Source organism: Heterodontus francisci, chromosome 17 (genome assembly GCF_036365525.1).
Source record: "Heterodontus francisci isolate sHetFra1 chromosome 17, sHetFra1.hap1, whole genome shotgun sequence".
NCBI classification, from domain to species: Eukaryota; Metazoa; Chordata; class Chondrichthyes; order Heterodontiformes; family Heterodontidae; genus Heterodontus; species Heterodontus francisci.
In genome coordinates, this window is record NC_090387.1 from 82,118,943 (window position 1) to 82,144,592 (window position 25,650).

The 25,650-nt window shown below is 43.5% G+C and overlaps 1 protein-coding gene across 3 annotated transcripts in view; it reads left to right on the forward strand.

Moving 5' to 3' along the window:
- The window catches only part of vac14 (vac14 homolog (S. cerevisiae)), a 444,921-nt gene that overhangs the window by 118,631 nt on the left and 300,640 nt on the right, over positions 1-25,650 (forward strand). For all 3 annotated transcript variants that reach the window (XM_068049759.1, XM_068049760.1, XM_068049758.1), the window contains exon 13: positions 18,665-18,730. In XM_068049759.1, the coding sequence (XP_067905860.1) occupies positions 18,665-18,730 (66 nt within the window). The remainder of the gene's footprint in view (positions 1-18,664; positions 18,731-25,650) is intronic.

Sequence of the window (25,650 nt, forward strand, 5' to 3'; positions counted from 1 at the left end):
GTCCCAAGGCGCTTGTCAGGAGTGTCGGTAAACAAAACTTAACAGTTATATAAGCAGATAGTAGTTCAGATGACCGAAAGCTTGGTCAAAGCGGTAGTTCTTAAGAAGTATCTTAAAGTAGGAAAGTGAGGTAGAGAGGCAGAGAATTTTAAGCAGCGAGTTCCCGAGCTTAAGACCTCAGTAGCTGATGGCATGGCCACCAATAATGGAGCAATTTAAAACTAGGGATTGTGCAAGAGACCAGAATTGGATAAGTACAGATAGCTGAGGGTAGTGGGGCTGGAGGTTGTTATTGGGATCGGGAGGGATTTTGAAAACAAGGATGAAAATTTTAAATCCGAAGCGTTGCTCAACCAGGAGCCAATGTAGGTCAATCGGCACAGGTGTGATGGGTGAAAGGACTTGATATGAGTTAGGATACAGGCAGCAGAGTTTGGTTGAGCTTAAATTTAAGTTTATGATGGCAATCTGACCAGGAGCATGTTGGAATGCCAAGTCTAAAGTTAACAAAGACACAGATGAGAGTTTCAGCAACAGATGAGCTGAAGCAGGGGTTGAGTTGGGCTAACACTCTGATGTGTTAGTGCAGTAAGCCTAGTGTGCGATATAAATGCCAGTTTGCTTGCTTATTTGCTTGTATAAATCTTACTCATTTCACAGCATGTTTATCCAGACTTCAACGCACATAACTGAAATAACACTGAAAGCAAGTTTGTTTTTTTTTGTTTATTTGTTCATGGGATGTGGGCGTTGCTGGCTTGGCCTGCATTTGTTTCTCGAGAAGGTGGCGGCGAGCTGCCTTCTTGAACCGCTGCAGTCCTTGTGGTGTAGGTACACCCACAGTGCTGTTGGGGATGGAGTTCCAGGATTTTAACTCGGTGACAGCGAAGTGATATAGTTCCAAGTCAGGATGGAGTGTGGCTTGGAGGGGAACTTGCAGGTGGTAGTGTTCCCATGCATCTGCTGCCCTTGTCCTAGGTGGTAGAGATCACGCGTTTGGAAGGTGCTGTCGGAGGAGCCTTTGTGAGTTCGAGAGATACAGCACTGAGACAGGCCCTTCGGCCCACTGAGTTGGTGCCGACCATCAACCACCATTTATACTAATCGTACATTAATCCCATATTCACTACCACTTCCCCACTATTCTCCTACCACCTACCTACACTAGGGGCAATTTACAATGGCCAATTTACCTATAAACCTGCAAGTCTTTGGCTGTGGGAGGAAACCAGAGCACCTGGTGGAAACCCACGCGGTCACAGGGAGAACTTGCAAACTCCACACAGGCAGTACCCAGAACCACAGCTGGGTCGCTGGAGCTGTGAGGCTGCGGTGCTAACCACTGCGCCGCCCTAGTGCTGCAGTGTATCTTGTAGATGGTACACACTACTGCCACTGTATGTCAGTGGTGGAGGGAGTGAATGTTTGCAGTTGGGGTGCCAATCAAGCAGGCTGCTTTGTCCTGCAAGGTGTCAAGCTTCTTGAGTGTTGGAGCTGCATCCATCCAGGCAAGTGGAGAGTATTCCATCACACTCCTGACTTGTGCCTTGTAGATAGTGGAGAGATTTTGGGGAGTCAGGAGGAGAGTTACTCGCCGCAGGATTCCTAGCCCCTGACCTGCTCTTGTAGCCATGGCATTTATGTGACTACTCCAGTTCAATTTCTGGTCAATAGTAACTCCCAGAATGTTGATAGTGGGGGATTTGGCAACGGTAATGCCATTGAATGTCAAGGGGAGATGGTTAGATTCCCTCTTGTTGGAGATGGTCATTGCCTGGCACTTGTGTGGCATGAATGTTACTTGCCAGTAATCAGCCCAAGCCTGGATGATGTTCAGGTCTTGCTGCATTTCTACACTGACTGCTTCAGTATCTGAGGAGTCACGAATGGTGCTGAACATTGTGCGATCAGCAGTGAACCTCCCCACTTCTGACATTATTGAAGGAAGGTCATTGATGAAACAACTGAAGATGGTTAGGCCTAGGCTGTTAAACAGGCAGATGTCCAGTCACCAAAATGAGGAAGATGATGACGGTCTCTGATCCACAACTGTTTCATTGGCAATTCATAGTTCAGTCCAAATATCAAGTTCCCACTCTTACCTTCTGGACTAACTCTCCGTCCAGAGGCAACTCCTCAACTGGGGAGAAACCCAGTCCTTAAATACAAAACTATATATAAAAAAAATTTAGATTCCCAAACGTTGCATCGCGAGATATCCTCCTTCCAGAACCATCGTCAACTTTTCAGTAGAGGCATCTCTCTTACTGAAACAGTCTGATAGTTGATGACCATTTCAGCTTAGGATTTCCTTCCTTTCCCACATCTGCTTCAAACTGGCTATGTCTATCCTCAGCCTTTTTTCATTTATGCTTTTTATCGAATGTATCTTATCCCATAGAGATCAATTATCTATGTAACCTTCAATTTGTATTGTCTTTTCAGTCTCTCTTATATGCCATTTCTTCCAAGCTCTTGGACAAATATAAAACGCCATATCAACAGCATCCATGAGTGCAAGAGTTTCAGCGGCTAGTGTGCTCTTCACCACTCCTATTTTCTTGGCCTCCCATGCCAGTGGCAATTTTTCCCATTCTCTCCCACAAGGAATATCTCAAACCCTTCTGCACTGGAAAGTTCATCACCAAGGTTTGCATGTGAGGCATCATAAAAGCGATTAATTTCATATTTTTAGGATCACCCAAAGCAGGGAACTTTAGCATACACTTAATTTTTTTTAAATGTTTTGTTTGCCCTCAGGATGTATTCAACCTTAGGATGTTTCATCACAAGACTAAGTTTTAGCACATCAAAACATGCATCTGGTCTCGTCTGTGTGGCTAACCAATTGAGCTGTCCGACAAGACTCCTCGACTGTTCCATTTCTTCCTTGTATGTAGCTGTGTCTTTCTGTCCCGATCTTTTGCGACCAAATGTGATGGGAGTGGCATTTTCCAAGTAAGAATGTTGATGTAAAATTACATCCGACTCACCTTGTTTTATTTCCGAACCCACATATTTAAAAGCCCCTGAAGCTTGACTGCCAATTTTAAATTCTGCCATAATTCGATGAATAACATTCTTTTCAAACTCATTAGTACCACCTCACAAAAAAATCGTCCACATGCGTCATAAAGATACCCGAAAATTTTCCATTTATAGTACCAGTAAGACATTGCAGGGTCTGCTTGCAGTTGTGAATGCCCTAACTAACAGAACTGCCCTCACCGAAAAATACCATACCCGGGAAGCACCATTCAACCCATAAACACATTTAACTTCGAGAACTTCCCTTCTGTATCTGATGCTTCCTTCGGAGATTGTAGAAACACTTCCCTCTGAAGCAGGTCACCTTGAAGGAAAGCCGCTTTGATATCTATGGACTTGCACCTCCAAGAATAAGCTGCTAAAATAGCCAAAAAGACTCAAAAAATCACCTTTCCTGCTGTGGGAGAGTCTACCCTGATATCTTTATCCCCCAAGCACTCCTCTGGCCACCAGCTGAGCCTTGGCTTTATAGGTCCCATTTGGTAGGACTTTCTGTGCAGATCCATCTGTGTGAGAGCAGGTTAGTCCTTATCCACAACCTGAATATACCCCAAATTCTTTCCAACTATCTAACTCTCTCAGTTTAATTCCTCTTATCGCCCTATCTTCTAACCTATTAGTGGCTACAAACACTTCCCGATCACGGGGACTTCTGCTTCTGACCTTATCCAGAGAAGGTTCTCCACTATCTAGGCTGCACAGTTGCCTTGTCAGGCTGCAACCTCTCTCATGTTGAGCTCTCTCTGGACTATCCCTGTCAAAATATTTACTAGGAGGTCCTTTCCACAGTACGCAATCTTTTTCAAATCGCAGATGCATCTCCTGAATCATTATCTGAACTGGAGCTACGTTTTCTCGTTCTCCATTCTTGAACTCCTGGTTGCCATTCCATGGCCTTCACTACTTGTCCCTCCTCTTGGACATTTAACCAATTTTATTATTTTCCTGTAGACTTCCCTGCTCATCCAACTATTGGAGCCTCCCTCCAGTTATCGGACCCTGCTGGCCGGTACACCACCCTGGAACCTGCTTTGGGCAACTGATCCTGGATGAGATGGCTTCTTGTTCTTCCGGAACAGTACGTGTATCGGTATCTACATCTTGATGTCTCAGATCCCGCCCCTCTGGCTCAAAATCGCAGAATGCATGGGTATGAGATGTAGATGGTGCCTCATGATCATCACCTTCTCCCATGTTTTCGGTGTTCGAAAATTCATAACGCATTCCTAGTACCCGCGAACAATGTGCTTTTATGGTTTGATTCCCATGGTGGATTACTAAAATTTTCTGTCACGTCTGACATCATCGATTATCCCATTATTTCTCTCACAATCCATTGCTGAATGGGCTTTCTACAGCAGTGCTCATAACTACAATATTTGAGTTCTCACCCATGTCCCTAAACTCGTCATTTGCGAATTCCCTTCTGTTATCTGTCAGAAATTTTGCCGGCATTCCAAGACCTGTACCAACCCACTTTTCCATAAATTTATCCACTATTGTCCGTTTGTCCTCGTTTACCATAGATATGCAAAACCTAATTGCCATTAGAGGCCTGCTTTAGGTCGGGAAAAAGAACCCGACCAGAGCGAACCACAGCGGGCCCGAGCCCGACCCGGCCAGCGTCACTCCGATTCTGCACCAAGCTCGACCCGACCATCTGTTTACTTACCTTCCTGACACTGAACCTGCAAGAAGCTGCAGCGCATGTGCGAGACATCAAAGTGACGTCACTCGCTCACTGCGCAGACTCAGTTTCGTCCTGGACTCCCAGCTCAGGTAAGGTTTTTTATTTTTAATACTTACCAGCAGACCACTTACCGTGTGTGTCCAGCCCGACCCGACCCCGACACATGTCGGGTCCCGTCTGGTTCGGGTCGGGTAAAAGGCCTCTAGTTGCTATATTGACAAAATGCAACAGATAAATACCATGATTTCTGTCCCACACTTTCAGGTCCATAGTCACCATTTCATTAAATTCCCGAGCTAATGGGACACTCGCAACCAGGTGTGGTGGTGTCTTCTGATACTTAATACATGTCACATTGAGATGTGATTTGTTCAACAAGAGAGTTGTATTCTTTACCCACAACTCTGGCATCCTCTAGTGTAGCTTTAATTTCTGCGATGAAGGATGAGCAAATTGTGCAACTTCCAGATAATTCTCCTCTTAGCCAGACTGTTGTCGCCAGAGGTCAATAATACTACTGGACATTCTCGGCGAGAAACACTTTTTCCTCAACGGAATACAATAATATCCTGATCCAGGTGAATTGTAAATTTACCACCTTACTGAAGACAAACGCTTTGTCATTCTCCATGTCCAATTTCATCTTCGCTTTTTTCATCGAAGATTTACTCATCAACAGCAGTATGTCACTCTGAACCACATCAGTGCTGATGAAATGATGCATTCCTGCTATTTCACACGGGAGGACCACTCTCTTTAAAGATGTTAATGTTTTATCGTCTCCAATCTAAAGCAAGTAACACTTTCGTATTCTCTAACTTTACTTCCATCTGCCTTGTCAAGGGACTCCAAGTAGCAGTTCAGTCAATTGACTCCACATACCATTGAGGTGCAGCCAATATCTAATATCGCCCAATTGAATGAATCGGCAACCAAAATGCTCATGGCCCGACTCAAGTTTTCTGTCACCAATATGGTCGTCATGTCGTTCTTCATTATCATATTCATCAGAACCGTCAGTCTCATGAGTCACTTCAAATACTCTATTCCTGGTTCTAGGACAATTCCTTGCATAGTGATACTTAGACTCACCGAAAACACTTACTAACCACTCCCCACACATCTCTGGGATTCATTCGCCTTCGGCTATCATCCCAACCTTGTCTTCTGTTTCGATCCATAGATTTGTCATAAATGCGACCCACTTCAAAAGGTCTTTAAGCAACTCTCTCTCTGTACAAGTGCTTGTGACTAAGCCCCTATTGATTTTGAGAGCCAGTAATCATGGAGTCCTCCATTCTCTACCACTGCAGAATTTCCAATTTGTGACAAGGTAGCTGGAAATGACGGTCTTCCCAAAAATGTCTTTAGCGCTGCAGTCATTTGCTCAAAGAGAATCTTTACCATGGAATTGAACCCCTGTCAAAACCAAAAGTCTATCTAGAAGTGATCTGTGCAAAATCTAACAATTTGAATGCAAGGATAGACTCAGGAATTTCTAGACTGAATTTTTATAGTCTGTTATATAGCAATCAAATTCCATGACACATTCTTCCATGGACTGATTGTCCATCTTAAATTTATCAAAAATCAACCATGCCTCATAGGCTTCCAACAAATCAACTTTTTTGCAAATCTTGTCCATGAATTGTATTAGATTTGGCAATCCCTCTTCAGTATCTAAGTCAGTAACGTTCAGTTCCGAAAATACTTTATTTCTAATCTTGCTTTTTCCTGGTAAAGACAAAGCCAAAGCCCATACCCCTGCTTCCACTTGGTTAGGGAAGTGACCAGAGTCCACATTTTCACCCCATTCTTCTATTGTTCATATGGTTCCAATTCTGAAAAGACATGGTAGTTCGAAAGCCTGCAGTGTGACTCAGCCATTTCATCTCGAAAGCCACCAGGAACCTTGCTTTGGTTAGAGAAAGAAGCTATGTTTTTTCTTTGTATTCTCACCTGAAGAGATTGAAATTAATCCTCTGCTACCATGTTAAATGGGCAGATGTCCAGTTACCAAAATGAGGATGCCGATGACCATCTCTGATCCACAATTGTTTTGTTGGCAATTCATAGTTCAGCCCAAACATCTGTTCCCACTCTTTCCTTCTGGACTAACTCTCTGTCCAGAGGCAGCTCCCCAACTGGGCAAAAACCCAGCCCTTAAATACAAAACTATAATGAGCATCAGCTGCTCTCTTAACACTGAAAGGAGTCCTGTTTAAAGTATTTACTAAAGTATTTTCAATATTGTCATAGGACACTACCCTGCAGAACTCTTGCAGTGATGTCCTGGAGCTGAGATAATTGACCACCAACCACAACCATCTTCCTTTGCGCTAGGTACGACTCCAACCAGTGGAGTCCATTGGTTCCCATTGACTCCAGTTTTGCTTGGGCTCCTTGATGTTCATACTTGGTCAAATGCTGCCTTGATGTCGAGGGCAGTCACTCTCGCCTCACCTCTTGAGTTCAGCTCTTTTGTCCATGTTTGAACCAAGGCTGTAATGAGGTCAGGAGCTGAGTGGCCCTGGCGCAACCCAAACTGAGCATCACTGAGCAGGTTATTCCTGAGCAAGTGCCACTTGAGAGCACTGTCGACGACACCTTCCATCACTTTACAGATGATTGAGAGTAGGCTGATGGGGCGGTAATTGGCCGGGTTGGTCTTGTCCTGCTTTTTGTGTACAGGACATACCTGGGCAATTTTTCACATTGTCGGGTAGATGCCAGCATTGTAGCTGTACTGGAACAGCTTGGTTAGGGGCGCGGCAAGTTCTGGAGCACAGGTCTTCAGTACTATTGCTGGATTGTTGTCAGGGCCCATAGCCTTTGCAGTATCCAGTCGTTTCTTAATGTCATGCGGTGTGAATAAAATTGACTGAAGTCTGGCATCTGTGATGCTGGGGACTTCAGGAGGAGGCAGAGATGGATCATCAGCTTGGTATTTCTGACTGTAGATAGATGCAAATGCTTCTGCCTTATCTTTTGCATTGATGTGCTGAGCTCTCCCATCATTGTGGATGGGGATATTTGTGGAGCCATCTCCTCCAGTTAGTTGTTTAATTGTCCACCACCATTCACGACTGGATGTGGCAGGACTGCAGAGCTTAGATCTGATCTGTTGGTTATGGGATTGTTTAACTCCGTTTATCGCATGCTGCTTATGCAGATTGTCATGCAAGTAGTCCTGGGTTGTAGCTTCACCAGGTTGACACCTCATTTTGAGGTATGCCTGGTGCTGCTCCTGGCATGCCCTTTTGCACTCTTCATTGAAGTAGGGTTGGTCTCCTGACTTGATGGTAATGCAGAGTGGGGGATATGCTCGGCCATGAGGTTACAGATTGTGGTTGAGTACAATTCTGCTGCTGATGGGCCACAGCGCCTCATGGATGCCCAGTTTTGCATTGCTAGATCTGTTCGAAATCTATCCCATTTAGCACGGTGGTAGTGCCACACAACACGATGGAGCGTATCCTCAATGTGAAGACATGATACAAATCCAAGGGGAGTGGTAATGGGACACGTGAAGAAACAAGAGAGGGCTGGATGAGGTGTGAATGGCATGATAGCCATCCAAATACAAAGTAAAGGGTTTAAGAAAGAAACGAGGGAGAAAACAAAAAGCGAAAAAAAACAAGAAAAAAAAAATGGGGACAGCGGTTACAATGTAAAATTGTTGAAGTCAGTGTTGAGTCTAGAAGGCTATAAAGTGCCCATTCTATAGATGAGGTGCTGTTCCTCAAGCTTGCGTTGCACTTCATTGGAAGATTGTAGTCAGCCAAGGACAGAAAGATCAGAGTGGGAGCAAGGTGTGGAATTGAAATGACAAGCAACAGGAAGCTCTGGTCGCATTTGCAGACTGAACAGAGGTGTTTTGCAAAGCGATCACCCAGTCTGCGTTTGGTCTTCCCAGTGTAGAGGAGACCACGTCATGAGATGTGAATACGGTATACTAAATTGAAAGATGTACAAGTAAATCGCTGTTTAACTTGGAAGGAGGGTTTGGGGCCTTGGATGGTGAGAAGGGAGGAGGTAAAAGAGCTGGTGTTACATCTCCTGCACTTCCATGGAAAGCTGCCATAGGAAAATGAGGAGGTGTTGGGGCTGGCTGAGGAATGGACCAGTCTGTCGCGGAGGGAACGGCCTTTTCGGACTGCTGAAAGAGGAGGGGTGGAGCAGATTTGCTCGGTGGTGGCTTCACGCTGGAGGTGGTGAAAATGGCGGAGGATGATCTGTTGAATACAGAGGCTGTTGGGGTGAAAGGTGAGGACAAGGAATCCCTATCATGGTTCTGGGAGGGAGGGGAAAGAGTGAGAGCAGAAGTACGTAAAATAGATCAAACACAGTCAAGGACCCTGTCAACCATGGTGGTGGATGGGGAATCCTCGACTGAGGGGAAAGGAAGACATATTGGAAGTGCGGGTATGGAAGGTTGCATCTTCTGAACTGAGGGAGAACCTAGGAGAATGGACTTGAATCTTTGCATCAGGTGAGGTGAGAGGAAGTGTAGTCCAGGTTGCTGTGGGAATCTGTGTGCTTGTAGTGAACATTGGTTAAAAGCCCATCCTTAAAAATGGAGAAAGAGAAATCAATGAAGGGAAGGGAGATGGACCATGTGAAGGTGAGGAAACAGTCAATGAAATTTTCCAGTTCAGGGCGAGATCAAGAAGTGGCTCCAATACAGTCATCAGAAGATGTGAGGGATGGGGCCCGAGTAGTACTGGAACAAGGAATGTTCTATATATCCCACAAAAAGACAGGCATAGCTAGAACCCATGTGGGTACCCATAGCAACACCTTTTATTTGGAGTAAGTGAGTGCAGTTGAAGGAGAAGTTGTTCAATATGAGAACAAGTTCAGCCAGGCATAGGAGGGCACTGGTTGGGCCTCTGTTCAATGAAGAAGCAGATAGCCCTCAGACTGTCCTGGTGGGGGTTGGAGGTGTAGAGAGATTAGACGTCCATGGTGAAGAGGAGACGGTGAGAGCCAGGAAACTGAAAACTGTTGAAGTGATGGAGGACATTGGAAAAGTCATGGATGTAGGTGGGAAGAGACTCAAGGGGAGTAAAAAAAGAGTTGAGATAGGAAGAAATCAGTTCAGTGGGGCAGGAACAGGCTGAAACAATGGGTCTACCAGGGCAGTCCTATTTGTGGATTTTGGGAAGGGGGTAGAAGTTGGGGAACTGAGGTTGGAGGCCATGGCGAGAAGATCTCCCGAGGAGATGAGCTCATTGACGGTCCTGGATACAATGGCTTGATGTTTGGTAGTGGGGTCATGGTCCAGGAGGAGCGAAGAGGATGTGTCAGAGAGTTGACGTTCAGCCTTTTCTCGATAAAGGTCAGTATTCCAGACAACAGCGGCACCATCTTTGTCAGCAGGCTTGATGACGATGTTAGGGTACGACATGAGAGAACCGAGTGCTGCACGTTCAGAGGGAGATGGGTTAAAGTGACAGGATATCCCCCCACCGTGGTTGACAAGGGCTCTTGACCGTGCCCGATCTATTTCATGCACTTCTGCTCTCACCCTTTCCCCTCCTTTCCAGAACTAAGATTAGGTTCCCCTTGTCTTCACTTTCCACCCCACCAGCCTCCATATTCAACAGATCATTTTCTGCCATTTCTACCATCTCCAGTGTGATGCCACCACCAATCACATCTTCACCTCCCCTCCTCTTTCAGCATTCTGAAGGAACCTGACCTGCTGAGTATTTCCAGCATTTTCTGTTTTTATACCTCTTACGACTGAGGTGGGAGTAATGCACTGTCAGTTCAGTGCCATTACCCCACAGGTCACAGCATATTATTAAAGTTTCCCACAGACCGGAAATTAGCCAAGGTAAACAGTTTATTAACTTCTAGAATAAACGCACCAAGCCAGGTATCTTTAAACAACAGCAAATTAACTATTTATTAATAAACTAAATCTTAAACAATACTGAGATAAATCTATGTCTGAAAAGACTTTATAACTTCTTATTCCTCCTAACCCTCATGCGCGCACATTCAAAAACCAACGGTTAACCTGTTCTAAAATAATGATTTAAATTAGAACTGTTTCTTAGGAATAATAAAACAACTGGATTGTAAGTCCTGGTTGGTTATTTTCCTGGATTTGTGAGGTGTCCCAGAGTCAAATAGTCAGATGCTACTCGAAGTCTCCAGGCGAGTTGATGAGCAGTCTGCAATGGATAGGCATTCAAGGCACTTCGGCTGCAGTAGGTGTCACACAGATCTTTCAATAAGGAGTATAACAGGTCTATTTAAATTTTGAATTAGTCTATCAGTAGAAACTTTACTCAATTTCTAGAACTCCCGGAAGCACAAAAGGCAACGAAGTCACTCCTGTGGCAGAGACTGGAAGTAAAAAGGAATTTGCTACCTCCAACAATGCAAAGATTCTTTTCCAGGAGTCTTTTCCTCTTTAGGTGAAACAAAATCTGTAGGCCAATGTAGATTTTCTGCTGAGACACAAATCCTTCGAGGAGCATGCTTCGCTGGTCTGCCAGATCAAACTGCTTCTAGCCAGTCTTTACACCGTCAAACTGATACAATATGGCACGTGACCGCATCTCTCTTGCTGTTGCTTAGGAACAGGCTTGTTGCTCGCGCATCCTGTTCCCAGAGAACATTAAAACATCTCAGTCTCAAAGGCAAAGGAAAAAAAGCTACCATGACATAACACACAGTTTGTCCATTTGAACACTCTAGAAAACGGGATTGTCCACACATGATGCGGAAAACTGCTCCGATTATTAAGTGGTTGCTTAGGGTTACCCTTGCACAGCAGCCTGTTAAATCTTGGTGTGCCACAACTAATGGGGACTGTTAATCAGGTCAGCAGTGTGTTTCACATTTTATTTTAGACCTGTCAGTTTTTGTTCTGCCCTGGAGTATGATTTAACGGAAATAGATTGCCCTCCTGTGTGTGTCTCATTCTTCCCGTGTGAGCCTTGTCACAAAAACTTGACACGTGTGCACCTGTAGCACTTAGGTGGCTATTGGGAGGAGTGGGAATCCTTGTTTGTTTCCTCCTTCCTCCCCTTCCCTAACCCAGAAGCACTGAGGCCTGGCCAGAGCCCCCACCATGTCTAAGCTCAAATTGGCTTACTCAGCCTGGGCTGGAGATCAAATCTGGAACCACTCTGATCTGTGTGGATCAGTCAGGTTAGATGTACTGGCTGGGCTAATGGGGCACCATTATTTCATGATTTAAATTCTGCTCATCGACACACATTCTTCACAGTGATAGGTTTTACACGAGCAGCAGTATTGATCTCTAGAAAGCTTTATTGTTGTGCAGTCAGAGTTTTAGTTCAAGAGGATAATTGATCGCCAGTCTCTCTCATAAACTGATTCAAGTATTGCTGGTACAGTATGGCATGCAACATCAATCAGAATCTGTGATGGATATACTCTCTGATGGACAGAGCCTATATAGAATGTGTTGAGTCAGTAGGAACCCCAGGACTTTCAAACGCTCCAGTTGAATAAGAGTGAAAAAAGGCAAACTGATGATGCTGGCATTGCATAGTTTGACCCATGGGCTGGAATGAACAGGATAAATTGTGACAGTAGTAGAGAGATTCAGATGGTTACTGCCACAGTGGGCATACTCAGTGAAACAGACAGAGAAACAAATAGTTGTGTTTGGACTGATGCTTATGGTTGGCAAGATTTTACACCCTGGCCCCCAATTCATCTCAACTGGTGGTCTTAGTTTAGAGATACAGCACTTAAACAGGCCCTTCGGCCCACCGAGTCTGTGCCGACCATCAACCACCCATTTTATACTAATCCTACACTAATCCCGTATTCCTATCACATCCCCACCTATCCCTATATATTTCCCTACCACCTACCTATACTAGGGGCAATTTATAATGGCCAATTAACCTATCAACCTGCAAGTCTTTGGCATGTGGGAGGAAACCGGAGCACCCGGAGGAAACCCACGCAGACACAGGGAGAACTTGCAAACTCCGCACAGGCAGTACCCAGAATCGAACCCGGGTCCCTGGAGCTGTGAGGCTGCAGTGCTAACCACTGCGCCACTGTGCCGCTGGTCTGTATTCACACTCGGTAGGAGGCTGAACTGCATTAGAATGTAATTTCATAAGTGATTCTAAAATCAATCAAGGTGACTTCAGTTTCCTTTTATTAAATAAATCTACCACCTCCCCATTCATTATCATCATCCTCTCCTGAAGGTGCTGGTTTATGCTGGAGACCAGTTCCCAAAGATCGCTAACTCTCCCCAACACCAAGCTCCACAAGACCCATTGGGTTCAGTTATGGTGCACTTTTAAAATGCTTCTTTATTCATATGTGAGCTCAAACACTTGGCAGACTATTTGGCTGCATGGGGCATACCAGCTGCATCTGTTCGTGACCTGGTGTGTATATGTGCAAGCGCACACTCTTCTACTGTATTTCTTTATCCTGCTTTTTAACCCAATGGCACTGAAACCATTTGTGTTGGTAATATCATGAAGTATTCAATGTCGATACTGAGCTGAGGCCTTTGTACTCAACATCTGACATGTTTTCCTGTTCTCAGCTTGTTCAACAGAGCCCTTCCTAAAGGCATGGGAATGGTTCAAATCCTTAATTTGGTAATTGGGTAAATGATCACTGGCTACGGGAGAAGGGAAGTTCAGCAAAATACCTCTGGCTTCCCCATGTGTTTTATGGTTCAGCAAGTGGGAAGGAGTTTTGTGCTCCTGGCTGATGAGTGTTACATTTACTTGGACCCCAGTGCTAAAATAGGCAGAAGGAAGTGAGAAAATATTCAAATCCAGGGTCAGACACCTGCAATTTATACCCAAACTTGATATGAAATGCTAGGAAGGGTTTTTACGCATTTAGAATGTGAAATGCCCTACAAGAAAGTGCTGGAAGCAGAGCCCATAATCAACTTCTAAGGAGGAAGGAAATAAGTATTTGCAAGAACTAACAGAAAGTGAACAAAAGACATTCAGTTAGATAGTGTCTTTCATCACCTCTGGACACGCCAAAGCACTTTACAGCCAATGAAGTGCTTAAAGTAGTCACAGTTTTAATGTTGGAAATGCGGCAGCCGATCTGTGCAGAAAAAGCAATGAGTTAATGGCTAAATAATCTGTTTTGGTGATGTTGGTTGAGGGATAAATATTTGCCAGGACACAGGGAGAACTCTCATCCTTTTCTTCAAAAAGTGCCATGGGACCTGATAGGGCAGTCAGAGCCTTGGTTTAATGTCGCGTCCGAAAGATTGCACCCCCAAGAGTGCAGCACTCACTGTACTGCAGTGTGCCAGCCTGGATTGTGTCTCTGGAGAGGGTCTTGAGCCCATGACCTTCTGACTCAGAGGCCAGTGTGCTACCTCAGTACAGCTGACGCATTGAAAAGGATCTGGGGAAATGGCAGGGGCATAGGCTGAAGTGAAGAGCTCCAAACAAATGCCTCATTCTCTGCAGTAAAAATCTATGATTCTAAATGTTATTTGTAGCCTATGCTACCACTCTGTTCTGTCCTTAATAATAGTGGTGCTGACTCAAACAGATGTTCTTTACACCCCTTAATTTAATCTGATTTGCACACAGCAATTTACTCTCAATGTGGGCTTCTTGCAGGTTCATCTATTATAGAGATATTAAAACTGCTCAACTTGCTGATCCCCGTGCGTCGGAGCTGGCATGAAATGCCCACCATTCCCATAACTGACGTAACAACTCGTGTCTGAACAGTACTGTTTGAGGAAATTAAGTTTCTAAAAATAAAACCAAATTAAGCCACATCTGTAAATGACTTTTCTTTGGATTTCGCCCTCTATGGATTATATGTGAGATGTAGGTTTGATCTTCATTCCTTTGTTACCCTCCACTACTTCTAAATAGCCCAAGCAGCCTACAGGGGTCAATCACAGCGTCTTCATTCTTCCGAGACTCCTTTATCTTGCAGGTGTTTTCCCACAGGAAGTTATGCTAAACCTTTATAAATCACTGGTTAAGCATCAGCTGGAGGATTGTGTACAAGCTGGGCACCACACTTTAGGAAGCTTGTCAGATCTTGGAGAGGGTATAGAGGAGATTTGCTAGATTGGCATAAGAGATGATGTACTTCAGTTAAGTGGAGAGACAGGAGAAGCTGGGGTTATTTTCAGGGCAGAGAAGGTTAAGGGGAGATTTTGATTTCGATATTCAAAATCATGAAAGGTTTTGATGTGGTAAATAAGGAGAAACCATTTCCAATGGCACAAGGGTTGAGCAGCAAAAGAGCCAGAGGGAAAATGAGCAGTTTTTTTTTTTTACGTTCTTGTTGTGATTTGCAATACACTGTCTGAAAGGATGGTGGAAGCAGATTCAATAATAACCTTCAAAAGGAAATTAGATAAATAGTCGAAGGGGAGAAATTTGTAGGGCTATGGGGAAAGAACAGGGGAGTGAGACTAATTAACTCTTTCAAAGAGCCAGTACAGGCACGATGGGATGAATGGCCCCCTTCAGTGCTGTAAGATTCAATGATTTTTGCATGCTTTCCACAGGTCAGGTCACCAGACACTTCATGTGCTGTTTTACCCAATGTTTCTTCTGTCAGCCTTGCCCATCTGAGCAAGGGTCTTGAACAACTTAAGACCTTTCTAAAGCTGAAGTTGCCTTACTTGGTCCAGGACCAAGTTCTTTTCATTTCATGTTTGTGTGTTAGTACTTTAAAGTTGGTCGGGTTTTGTGATCTGTTCCAGCTGCTGTCGGGTCTGAGGATGACCTCGGCGCTCAATGTTGCTTCACCTCTGCTGGCATCAGGCGCATGGGACTTATTGGCCCAGGCCAAAGTTACTGCAACATACTAGTAGATGTGGTAGGGGATGGCCTACCACACCACACTTCCCTTCAGGAAAAGTGAGGGACTTGGCAAATGCCATCAGGTTTTTAGATTGGACCTGGTAACTCCTCTCACTCACACAGGATCTCCTTGACGTAGTGACACCAGCTTAGAAGTTTCCGATGGTCGGTCATTTCTGATTCCTTCCTCCTTCCATAGAATATCTGAGATTCTGATCAGAGCCTGAAATCTTAGACCTCAACAACACAAACTTGCCTTGATATAGCTTTTAATATGGTAATCAGATAATCTGTTTTTGATGGTGCTGATTGAGAGCAGAATGTTGTCGAGGCTACTGGGGAGAACACTCTGCACTACTTTTAGTTGTGCCATGGAATATTCCATACCCACCTGAGCTGGCCGATGGGGCCTTGGGTTGTCTCAGCTGAAAGATGGCATTTTGAGCAGTACAACACTTCCTCAGTACTGTACTGAAGTGTTGGCCTGGATTAATTGCCCTCATCTGTAGTGGGACTTGAAGTCTCAACCATCTGAATCAAAGGCAAGAATGTTACTGACTTGACCAAATTGACACATTATTTGAGTATTTTGGATAACTTCATTCATGTCAGAAGTGACCAATGCTTGAGGCTTTGTAGCTAATCAGTGCAGCACACAAAGCAATTGAAATGAGTTTTAATAGGCATTTGCTATAATTGGCATTCAGTCCCTCCATGCTTTACTGCCTGTGACAAAATGCAACTTAATTAACCCAGAATTGATTTCTAAATGAGATGTGCGTGCTCTGATTGAAATATCACAAAAACAGGGTAAAAACTATGCCAAAGGTTTATTCCTCTGGAGAGCTGTTACTAACTTTAAAAAAAGTACATCTTTTGAACTTGCGTGTGCCAAGACTGAACGATGCCCGAGTTGAGATAAGCAGCTTCAAGCCCCATTGCTTCCTTAGCTTTATTCACTTTTTATAAGGCCCATAGTTGCCTTTAAATTGCATTTTCAGTGAAAGAGCCATGGACAAGGCCTGTAATTAACAGGTTAAGCCTTCAATAAGTTGAATTGCTTGTTGGTTTAATTTGATTTCAAATTCTCATTAAACATTTAACAGCAGAAATATTGAACCTTTGAACAATTCTAACTCAGTCTGGCAGAGGCGTTATACATCATTATCACCGAACCGATGAGAAAAAACCCCAATTCTGAGATACAGAACAGTCAGTCTAATGCTGAATTTAACAAACGACATCTTCTCGTAGAGTAGAGCAAATATTGTCTGCAGCTGAAACCTGCAAAATAATGTATAAGCTCGTTTTAAAGGGAAAATTAAATTGGGTGCATTCTTACTGTTGAAGATTATGGGACTTCATGTTGAAGGGTTCAAATACTTTTTCAGACAGAGTATGAAAATCGAAGTAAAATGCAAAATATGTTTGACGGGGTCTACCCAAACACTCAGTTCATGTGTTGTGCTGACTTAAGTCGTGTTTCTGCACATGTGTACTCCGTTCCATGTAATGTAGCATAATTGTGCTACACTATTAAAGATCTGTCTTCCGGATGAGGCGTCAAGCGTGGTCCTGTGTGCTGCCTTGACTGGGCATAAAAGATTCCACCGCACTATTGCGAAGAAGAGCAGGGGAGTTTTCCTGTAGTATCCTGGCCATATTTATCCCACAATCAACATCACAAAAACTGATTATCTGGCCATTATCATATTGCTGTTTGTGGGACCTAGCTGTCCACAAATTGGCTGCCACATTTTCTATAACAGTGACTGTACTTCAAAAGTATTTCATTGACTAAAGTTCTTGGGGATGTCCTGAGGTCATGAAAGACTCTATATAAATGCAAATTCTTTCTTTTTAATTATAGTCTGTAAGTCTTAAACACGGAACATTTCTTAGAAAAAAAAGTTTGTATTGCAGTGAAAAAAGTCTTAAAGGTGTAAAGGGCATTGGTTCAAGGGTGCAATGTGCTCTTGATGCAGAGTTAAGGAAGTACACAATTTCTCCAGTAGTAAAATTGCATTTGCCTATCTTGGCTTTAACTACTCAGCTGATTCTCCTCCTGGTAAAGCTGAATTGCTGGGCTCAGAGGTTCTGTTTACACTGAGAAGCCCGGGTAATTGAAGTATTGGTGTTTGTGTTCCTACCAACGTTATGCAAAATATCATTGCCTATGCATTTTAAATTTTTGAATTTTGGTGATCCAAGTGTTTTAAATAGGGTATAAATAACTTTTCTCAGTTCCAATATCAAGTGTAGATCACATGAATCTCTCTCTCTCTCTCTCCCTTTCTTCCTCCTTCCATTTCACTCCATTCCCAGAAAGGCATAATTTTTTCAATTCCACATCTTGCTATTCTTGTGGTCTCTGGAAGTAAGATTGCTAATGAAGAACTATCCAGGACACAGTTGCTTGATCCATGCTCCTGACACTGGACTTGATATTCATTCCCTCCATCACTGGCACACTGTGCCTGCAATCTGTACAATCTACAGGATGCACTGTGGAAACTCTCACTCAGTTACTTTTATTTATTTCGAGATACAGCACTGAAACAGGCCCTTCGGCCCACCGAGTCTGTGCCGACCAACAACCACCCATTTATACTAATCCTAGATTAATCCCCATATTTCCTACCACATCCCCACCATTCTCCTACCACCTACCTACACTAGGGGCAATTGACAATGGCCAATTTACCTATCAACCTGCAAGTCTTTGTGGGAGGAAACCGGAGCACCCGGCGGAAACCCACGCAGTCACAGGGAGAACTTGCAAACTCCGCACAGGCAGTACCCAGAACTGAACCCGGGTCGCTGGAGCTGAGAGGCTGCGGTGCTAACCACTGTGCCGCCCATACTGCGCCACTGTGTTCAACTACCCCTCGGTCCGGATGTCACAATTTACACTGCAATTACAGTGTTGGTGGAAAGACAGCTGAAGCAGAGAGTTGTACTCTGCTTTGTTTTGGGCCTGAGCGTCTGATAACGAAAGCGTAAGTTTAACCTTGGTGCAGAACTGCAATGTTAGTGTACGTGTTTTGACGAGGAAAATCTGTCGATAAATATCCTAATGGAGCTTTTCATTGTATCTCAGATGTTCCGGCACACAGACAGCCTCTTTCCCATGTTGCTGAAGACGCTTTCTGATGAGTCAGATGAGGTGAGCACCAACTTGGAGGCCTGTGGGTTTATGAAGAAGTGTTCAGTGCTTTCACGTTAAAGGTTCATGTTCCATTTTGGGTTATCACCACAGTGTCCCCTACACTCTGGAAGCTGTACGTTTCCTCATCTCTTGCACGTGATCACGTGATCTGAGCATTAATAATGACTGCCTGCCTTATTCAGCTCACTGGATTTAAAGTAGTTCCATGCTACAGTATCAAACAAAATCAGTTTACAGACTGTACCAAATAGTCCTGGTAATTCACTCGTTTCTTTATGCTCAAAATTTAAGCTATTCAGTAATTTAAATTAATCAACATAAGTAAAACTGGGAATTAATTTTTAAAAAAAATCATAATGTAGACTTCAGTTTAGCATCTTTTGAATTGAGTAAAACTGTAATATGTTTAGAAAACAAAGTACAAAAGGCTAAAATGTTACAAAGTGTAATATATAAAATGCAACAAAGAAAATGCATAATGAGTAAGTTATCCTTAGAACAAATTTTGGCTTTAAAAATTAAGTCTGATGGTGTTTCAGACATGTGTAAGGATTGAATTGTGATGCGATGCTCCAGAATTCAAAGGGTACTGCTAAACTGAGAACTCCTTTTAACCTAATTCTTGAAGTCAGATTTCCAGAAATTAATATTGTATTTGAATAAGATAACCATTATTTGCAACTGAAATGTAAAATGTTATGTGACTAGAGTCTGGTAGAATTCATGTGACCGAATCTGCAGGAATTTGTGTTTAAAATCCAAACCACACTGATGAGTTTCCAGGTAACAGCAATCGCAGCCATTTGTATTCTCCAGCACCTTTAATGTAGTAAAACGCCTCAAGGCACATCACAGGAATATTAAACAAAAGCCACATAACAAGATATTGGGGACAGGTGACAAAAAGCTTAGTTAACGTGGGAGGTTTTAAGAAGGGAACTGCAGAGCTTCAGGGTCCAGACAGCTGAAGGCACAGCCACCAGTGGTGGAGTGATGAAAATCGGGAACGCACAAGCGCCCAGAATTGGAGAAGCGCAGAGATCTTGGCAGGTTGTGCGGCTGGAAGAGTTGACAGAGATAGGGAAGGGCCAAGGCCATGGAGGGATTTGAAAAAGTGTTGATTTTAAAATTGCATGGCAATGGAGTGAGAGCTGGCTCATTCAAATTACAGACAACACCAGTTACTTACAGGTGCAGCCATTAGCAATTTAAATCAGATCTAAATTTCTCTTGCTTTAGAGGACTCCAGCAGCTGTTTTGGTAAAACAAAATGCAAAATTCTGTTTTGTTATAGTACCAAACATATTGACTATTGGTGTAAGTCTAAATACTTGACTGAAAACGAAACAGGCACCTGCTGTTCACTGCTTCCACTGGGCCAGGCCCCAAGCATGATTTAATCAGCTTGCTTCAGCTTGGATTTCCCATTTTTTTTTCCTACATTGAAACCACAGTGGCGCAGTGGTTAGCACCGCAGCCTCACAGCTCCAGCGACCCGGGTTCAATTCTGGGTACTGCCTGTTGCATGTTCTCCCTGTGTCTGCATGGGTTTCCTCCGGGTGCTCCGGTTTCCTCCCACATGCCAAAGACTTGCTGGTTGATAGGTTAATTGGCCATTATAAATTGTCCCTAGTATAGGTAGGTGGTAGGGAAATATAGGGACAGGTGAGGATGTGGTAGGAATATGGAATTAGTGTAGGATTAGTATAACATGGGTGGTTGATGGTCGGCACAGACTTGGTGGGCCGAAGGGCCTGTTTCAGTGCTGTATCTCTAAACTAAACTAAACTAAAACTAAACTTGACAGTTTTCCCAAGAAATGTGAATCTGGATAGAGGCCACAATTTGTCATGTGAAAGAATGACTTTGAAAGATGGAATTTCTGAATTGATCTTAGTTGAGCCGAGTTTACGTTGAGGTCAGGCCAAGCCGATGCCTGATCCCAGGGGCCAGTTTTCTCATTCCCGTCATATATCTCTATTCAGGCACATCTCGGATCTCATGTCACTAACTGCCAAGGAGAGTTTGAGAGAATCTAGCTTGATGTCTTCATTCAGGTATTAACTAATTTCAAATTCCCAATTGATTTGACTCAAGACACACCAGGTTTGACAGCCATGATAAAAGCGAAAGCACTGTCATAGCTTTTGTTACCACTCAGTGTAACCCTTGGTTGTGATTCCTGCAGACCCTCTGAATATAGATGGCAGGCACCCGGACTTGTATGAAAAGGTATTTGGGTTCTATGACCGGTTTAATGGACAAACCGAAGTCAGCGTATCTGTTATAGGCAGCTTTAATTCAAGTGCTTGAGTAATTGCTGTCGTGCATATTCTCCACAAGGGCGGGGGCAGAATGCAGATTTCTGTTTGGTGCTTTGACTGGTGATATTTGTGCTGTTCCAGATGAGGGATGTTATTGCTTGTTTCTTCACTTTCAGCACCCAGCATTAGCATCTTGCACTTTCTGGCCACTTCCAGCACAGGTTAGATATGGAGTAATGTTCCCTCCATTCTGTCCCAGCACAGCAAGCTCACTGCACCAGTGTGCTATTATCAGTTTTCTACAGCAGCAGGCACCCTGCAACCTGAGAGAGCCAATTATGCTTGATTATGGGTGGACTTAGGGGTGAACTAGGAAATGGGTTGTCTGCTCAAACTCTTAGGAGCCATTTTAGTTGCTTAAGAGGTTTTTAATTCCTCCAGTCTCAGCTGCATTTGAAAGCCTTGAATGCAAAAGGATGGTATGCGAGCTGTTCCATAAGGTCAGTCATAATTTTCAAGCCCAAGACTTTAGCGGGTAATTTAGCTGCTGCTACTTGTAGTACAGAGGGAATGCTACATTATTCAGATGAGATGTTCAACCTGTTGAAGTGGATGTTAACGATACCATGGCACAATTTAAAGAGCATAGTGTTGGGAAAATAGAAATAAGTCTAGGCCATTCAGCCCCCCCCGGGCCTGTTCTGCCATTGATCAATTAGATCATGGCTGATCTATACCTCAGCTCCATTTATCTGCCTTAGCTCCATATCACTTGATGCCCTTTCCCACCATATAACAGGAGTGCCTGTCCTAGCCAATATTCCTCCCTCAACCAACACCACCAGGAAAACCCTAACTGCTCATTTATCTGGTGGCTTTTTTTTGGGATCTTACTACATGCTAAATGGTTGCCATAGTTTTCCACAATATAGCACTCATTGCATAATGTAATTTGTTCTGTGCATCATCTCTGAGAAGTGGTAAGGCTATATAAATGTAATATGTTTAATTAGTAAAATGAAAATTTGCATTATTCAGAAATGAACACTGATGTGCACTCTTCGGCTGGAGTTAAATATTGACATATCTGAAGCTTCAGCTGTACTTTTGCAAAAAAAAAAGTCATTTTGAAGAGAACAGGTTTTAATTTTATAACCCCTTGTACTTGGGTGTAATTATACTGCATTCGATCTGGGGAGTCCAGTAATGTCTCTGGCCGTTACTCTCTACCCAGTGACGGGCACTGTGGGCACAAAGTGGTGTTTACTGACCAGTTATATTTTAATCTTCGTGTCCACTGGCGTATGGGCTCTTTGCCAACATTGAGAGAATTTAAAATGAAATCTTAAAAAGCTTCCAGGTGGTCTGCAGTTATAGTGCGTATGGTGTGAAACCCAAATATGCGGGGTCTGTTCTAGGAGGTGGGGTAAGCAGCGAGGATTCCCAGCTGCAGTTGGCTGACTGACCTGGTTCCAAAGTTACATTACTCCTTTTGTGTCAGTGGGCATTCAGCACAGCTTTACATTAACATGATAGCTGGAGTATAACTGGCCTGTAAGAGAGTTCAGAACACTTGTACATGAGAATTACATAGAATTCACAGCGCAGAAACACAGGTCATTCAGCCGATTTGGTCTGTGCTGGTGTTTAAGCTCCATACAAGCTTCCTCTCACTCGTTTTCATCTAACCTAATCAGCTATTCTTTTCTCCCTTGTTTTCTTGTCTAGCTTCCCCTTAAATGCATCTGTGCTATTCACCTCAGCTACTCCTTGCGGTAGCGAGTTCCACATTCGTACCACTGTCTGTGTTTTTGTTTTTGGAATATGGGCGTCGCTGGCAAGACCAGCATTTATTGCCCATCCTTAATTACCTTTGAAGGTGATGGGTGAGCTGCCTCCTTGAACTGCTGCTGTCCTGTGGTGTACGGACAAACATGGTTCTGTGATGCTGGGAGTTCTAGGCTTCTGACCCAGCGACAGTGAAGGAACTATGATATAGTTCCAAGTCGGGGTGGTGATAGACATGGAGGGGATCTTGCAGTTGGTGTTCCCATGTGATTGCTGTCCTTGACCTTCTGGGTGGTAGAGGTCACGTGTTTGGAAGGTGCTGTTGAAGGAGGCTTGCTGAGTTGCAGCAGTGCATCTTGTAGATGGTACATACTAATATTTCTTCTGAATTCCTATTTCGATTTATTAGTGACTACCTCATATTTATGGTTCCGAGTTTTGGACTCTTCCACCAGTTGAAACATTTTCTCTCAACCCTATAAGATCCCTTCATAAATTTAACTATCTTGGATTGCTGGTTTGGATTGTGTCAAGAAGCAAAAAATTAGGTGATAGAAGTTGAAAATCATTGGTCCCTACTTCAGGAAATATGGGCAATAATCTCTGAAGCAAACTTTTAAAAAATGTAGTTGACTAAAACTGCAAAGCTTTAAATCTCCATTCGTCGATGTGGGCCATTTTCCCCAGTGTAATGGGCTTATCTATGTTTATTTGAAACACCTTGAAATGCTTTGACAGAAGGACGTGTGCTAAATGAGTCTGTAGACTTCTGACAGTGGCAGATGATGAAGGCTGTCAAAAGAGGACGACTTCCTTTCTCTCTCTCTTAAGCAGATTGTGTTTTCCAGCCGCAGCCACTGAGTGACGAATTAGACTCCTTTGAAGTTAATTTAATCCATAGAAACATATTGAAGGATCAGTCTTATCAAACTATTCATTATGTGGCTACTCTAAATGTCATGAATTAAAGCCTTTATTCTGCCCCCACCCCATGTATTTAACATGCTTATCTCTTGATCCATAGTATAATACCAACCATTTGATGGTTATTGCCACCAACCCCCCCTCCAAAAAGAGCAAAGTCTTCTCTTCATCCCTTGATCTTAGACTTCAGCTGCTATTTGCTCAATAGCTATCAGTCCCCTGTGGCAGAAATGCACTCTGTAACCGCTTTTAGCTTGCCTTTCTGCCAAAGCTGGGTCATGACGTCCTCCCTGCGTCACTCTTATCTTAGATTTGAGTCTGGCACCGTCAGGTTTCTGGATTTCTGTCTGTTTGGCCACAGTAGGATTTTAGTGTAATTTGCGTGAAATTATTAATAAACTAAATTCAGCCTACCAGGTCAAATCCACTGAACACAGCTTCTAGAAAATGTCCATTAAATTGAGACAAACCTGCTAGTGAAGCAGTGTTTCCTGTATACCACTTTAACTTGAGACATTTAGACTATTGAACATCTACACCTATGAAATTAGGATGGCCTTATTCATATGAGAGCAGCATAGATAATTGCAGGGAATTTGCCCCTTATAGGTTTGTAGGTGGTTTAATTGGAAGCTCAGCTGGCCAATCCTTGGATGTGGGGAAAGGGGCTAGAGTTTGGTTTCCTGACCTGTCAGGAAACAAAAGGACCAGGAAACACATGGTTTGAAACCATCTGGGTGAGAGCCAGACCTGGAGAGAGTAAATCTTTCCATTTGGGTTCAGGATTAACCAATTTCAGTGAATTCTCTGATCTGAAGATGCATTTAGCCCTATAACAAGGACAGTAGTGTATTTTGTTTTGTTATCAGGAGTGTTGTGGAATTAAGTTGGAACAAGATGAGATTTACTATACATGCTTCTCTGCGCATTATTAGTAAAATAAAACAGCTTGATTTTTATTTGGCCTTGTCTCGCTAAAGTGTTAATCAGTTCACCTCTTGATTAGGGAGTGCATATGTAATATCACATGCCACTCATAACCAAGTCTTTTGTTGGTGCAACCAAATATTGGCTCCTGATCATAAGGGGCCAGGGATTTGCTTATGAGAAAGGCTAGTGATGCTACAATCTAGAGAATTTTTTTATTCTTTCCTACGATGTGGGCGTTACTGGCAAAGCTAGCAATTGTTGCCCATCCCTAAATGCTCTTGACAACTGCTCGGCCATTTCTGAGGGCAATTAAGAGTCAATCACATTGCTGTGGGTCTGGAGTCACAGGTAGGCCGGACCAGGTAAGGACGGCAACATTCCTTCCCTAAAAGAACCAGGTGGGTTTTTGCGATAATCGATAGTTTCATGGCACCATTACTGAGACTAGCTTTCAACTCCAAATTATTTTAATTGAATTTATATTCCATCAGCTGCCTCAGGATTTGATCTGTTTCTAAGGAATTGGCCTCGGCCTCTGGGTTACTAGTTAAATGACATTACCGCTATGCCATTGAGTCCCCCCCAAACTCCTGCACAGACTCAATTTCTAATGGAAGCCAGTTGGATACATTCCTTTCTCTTCAGGTGCATCCTCCATGGAGAGTTGGGAGGAACTTGTGGTTGTTATTTTGTTAGCATGCAGGACTGCCACTGTGCATCCTAACTATTGGATTCAAAGCATGGAAAGAAGTCTGAGCTGAGTCTTCGTCAACTTGAAACTTGAGTGTAGATTGTTCCAAATTCTTAAAGGATGTCTTATGTAGTAAAGAGATTGTGAATCAGTGTTTTTGAGATACTAACCAAGATACATACAAACGTGGAGAAAGGAATAGAGGGTTATGTTGATGGGGTTAGATGAAGAAGGGTGGGAGGAGACTCTTGTGGACCATAAACTGGCACAGACCTATTGAGATACTGGCCCCGAGTTGAACTACCAGCCACATATCCATG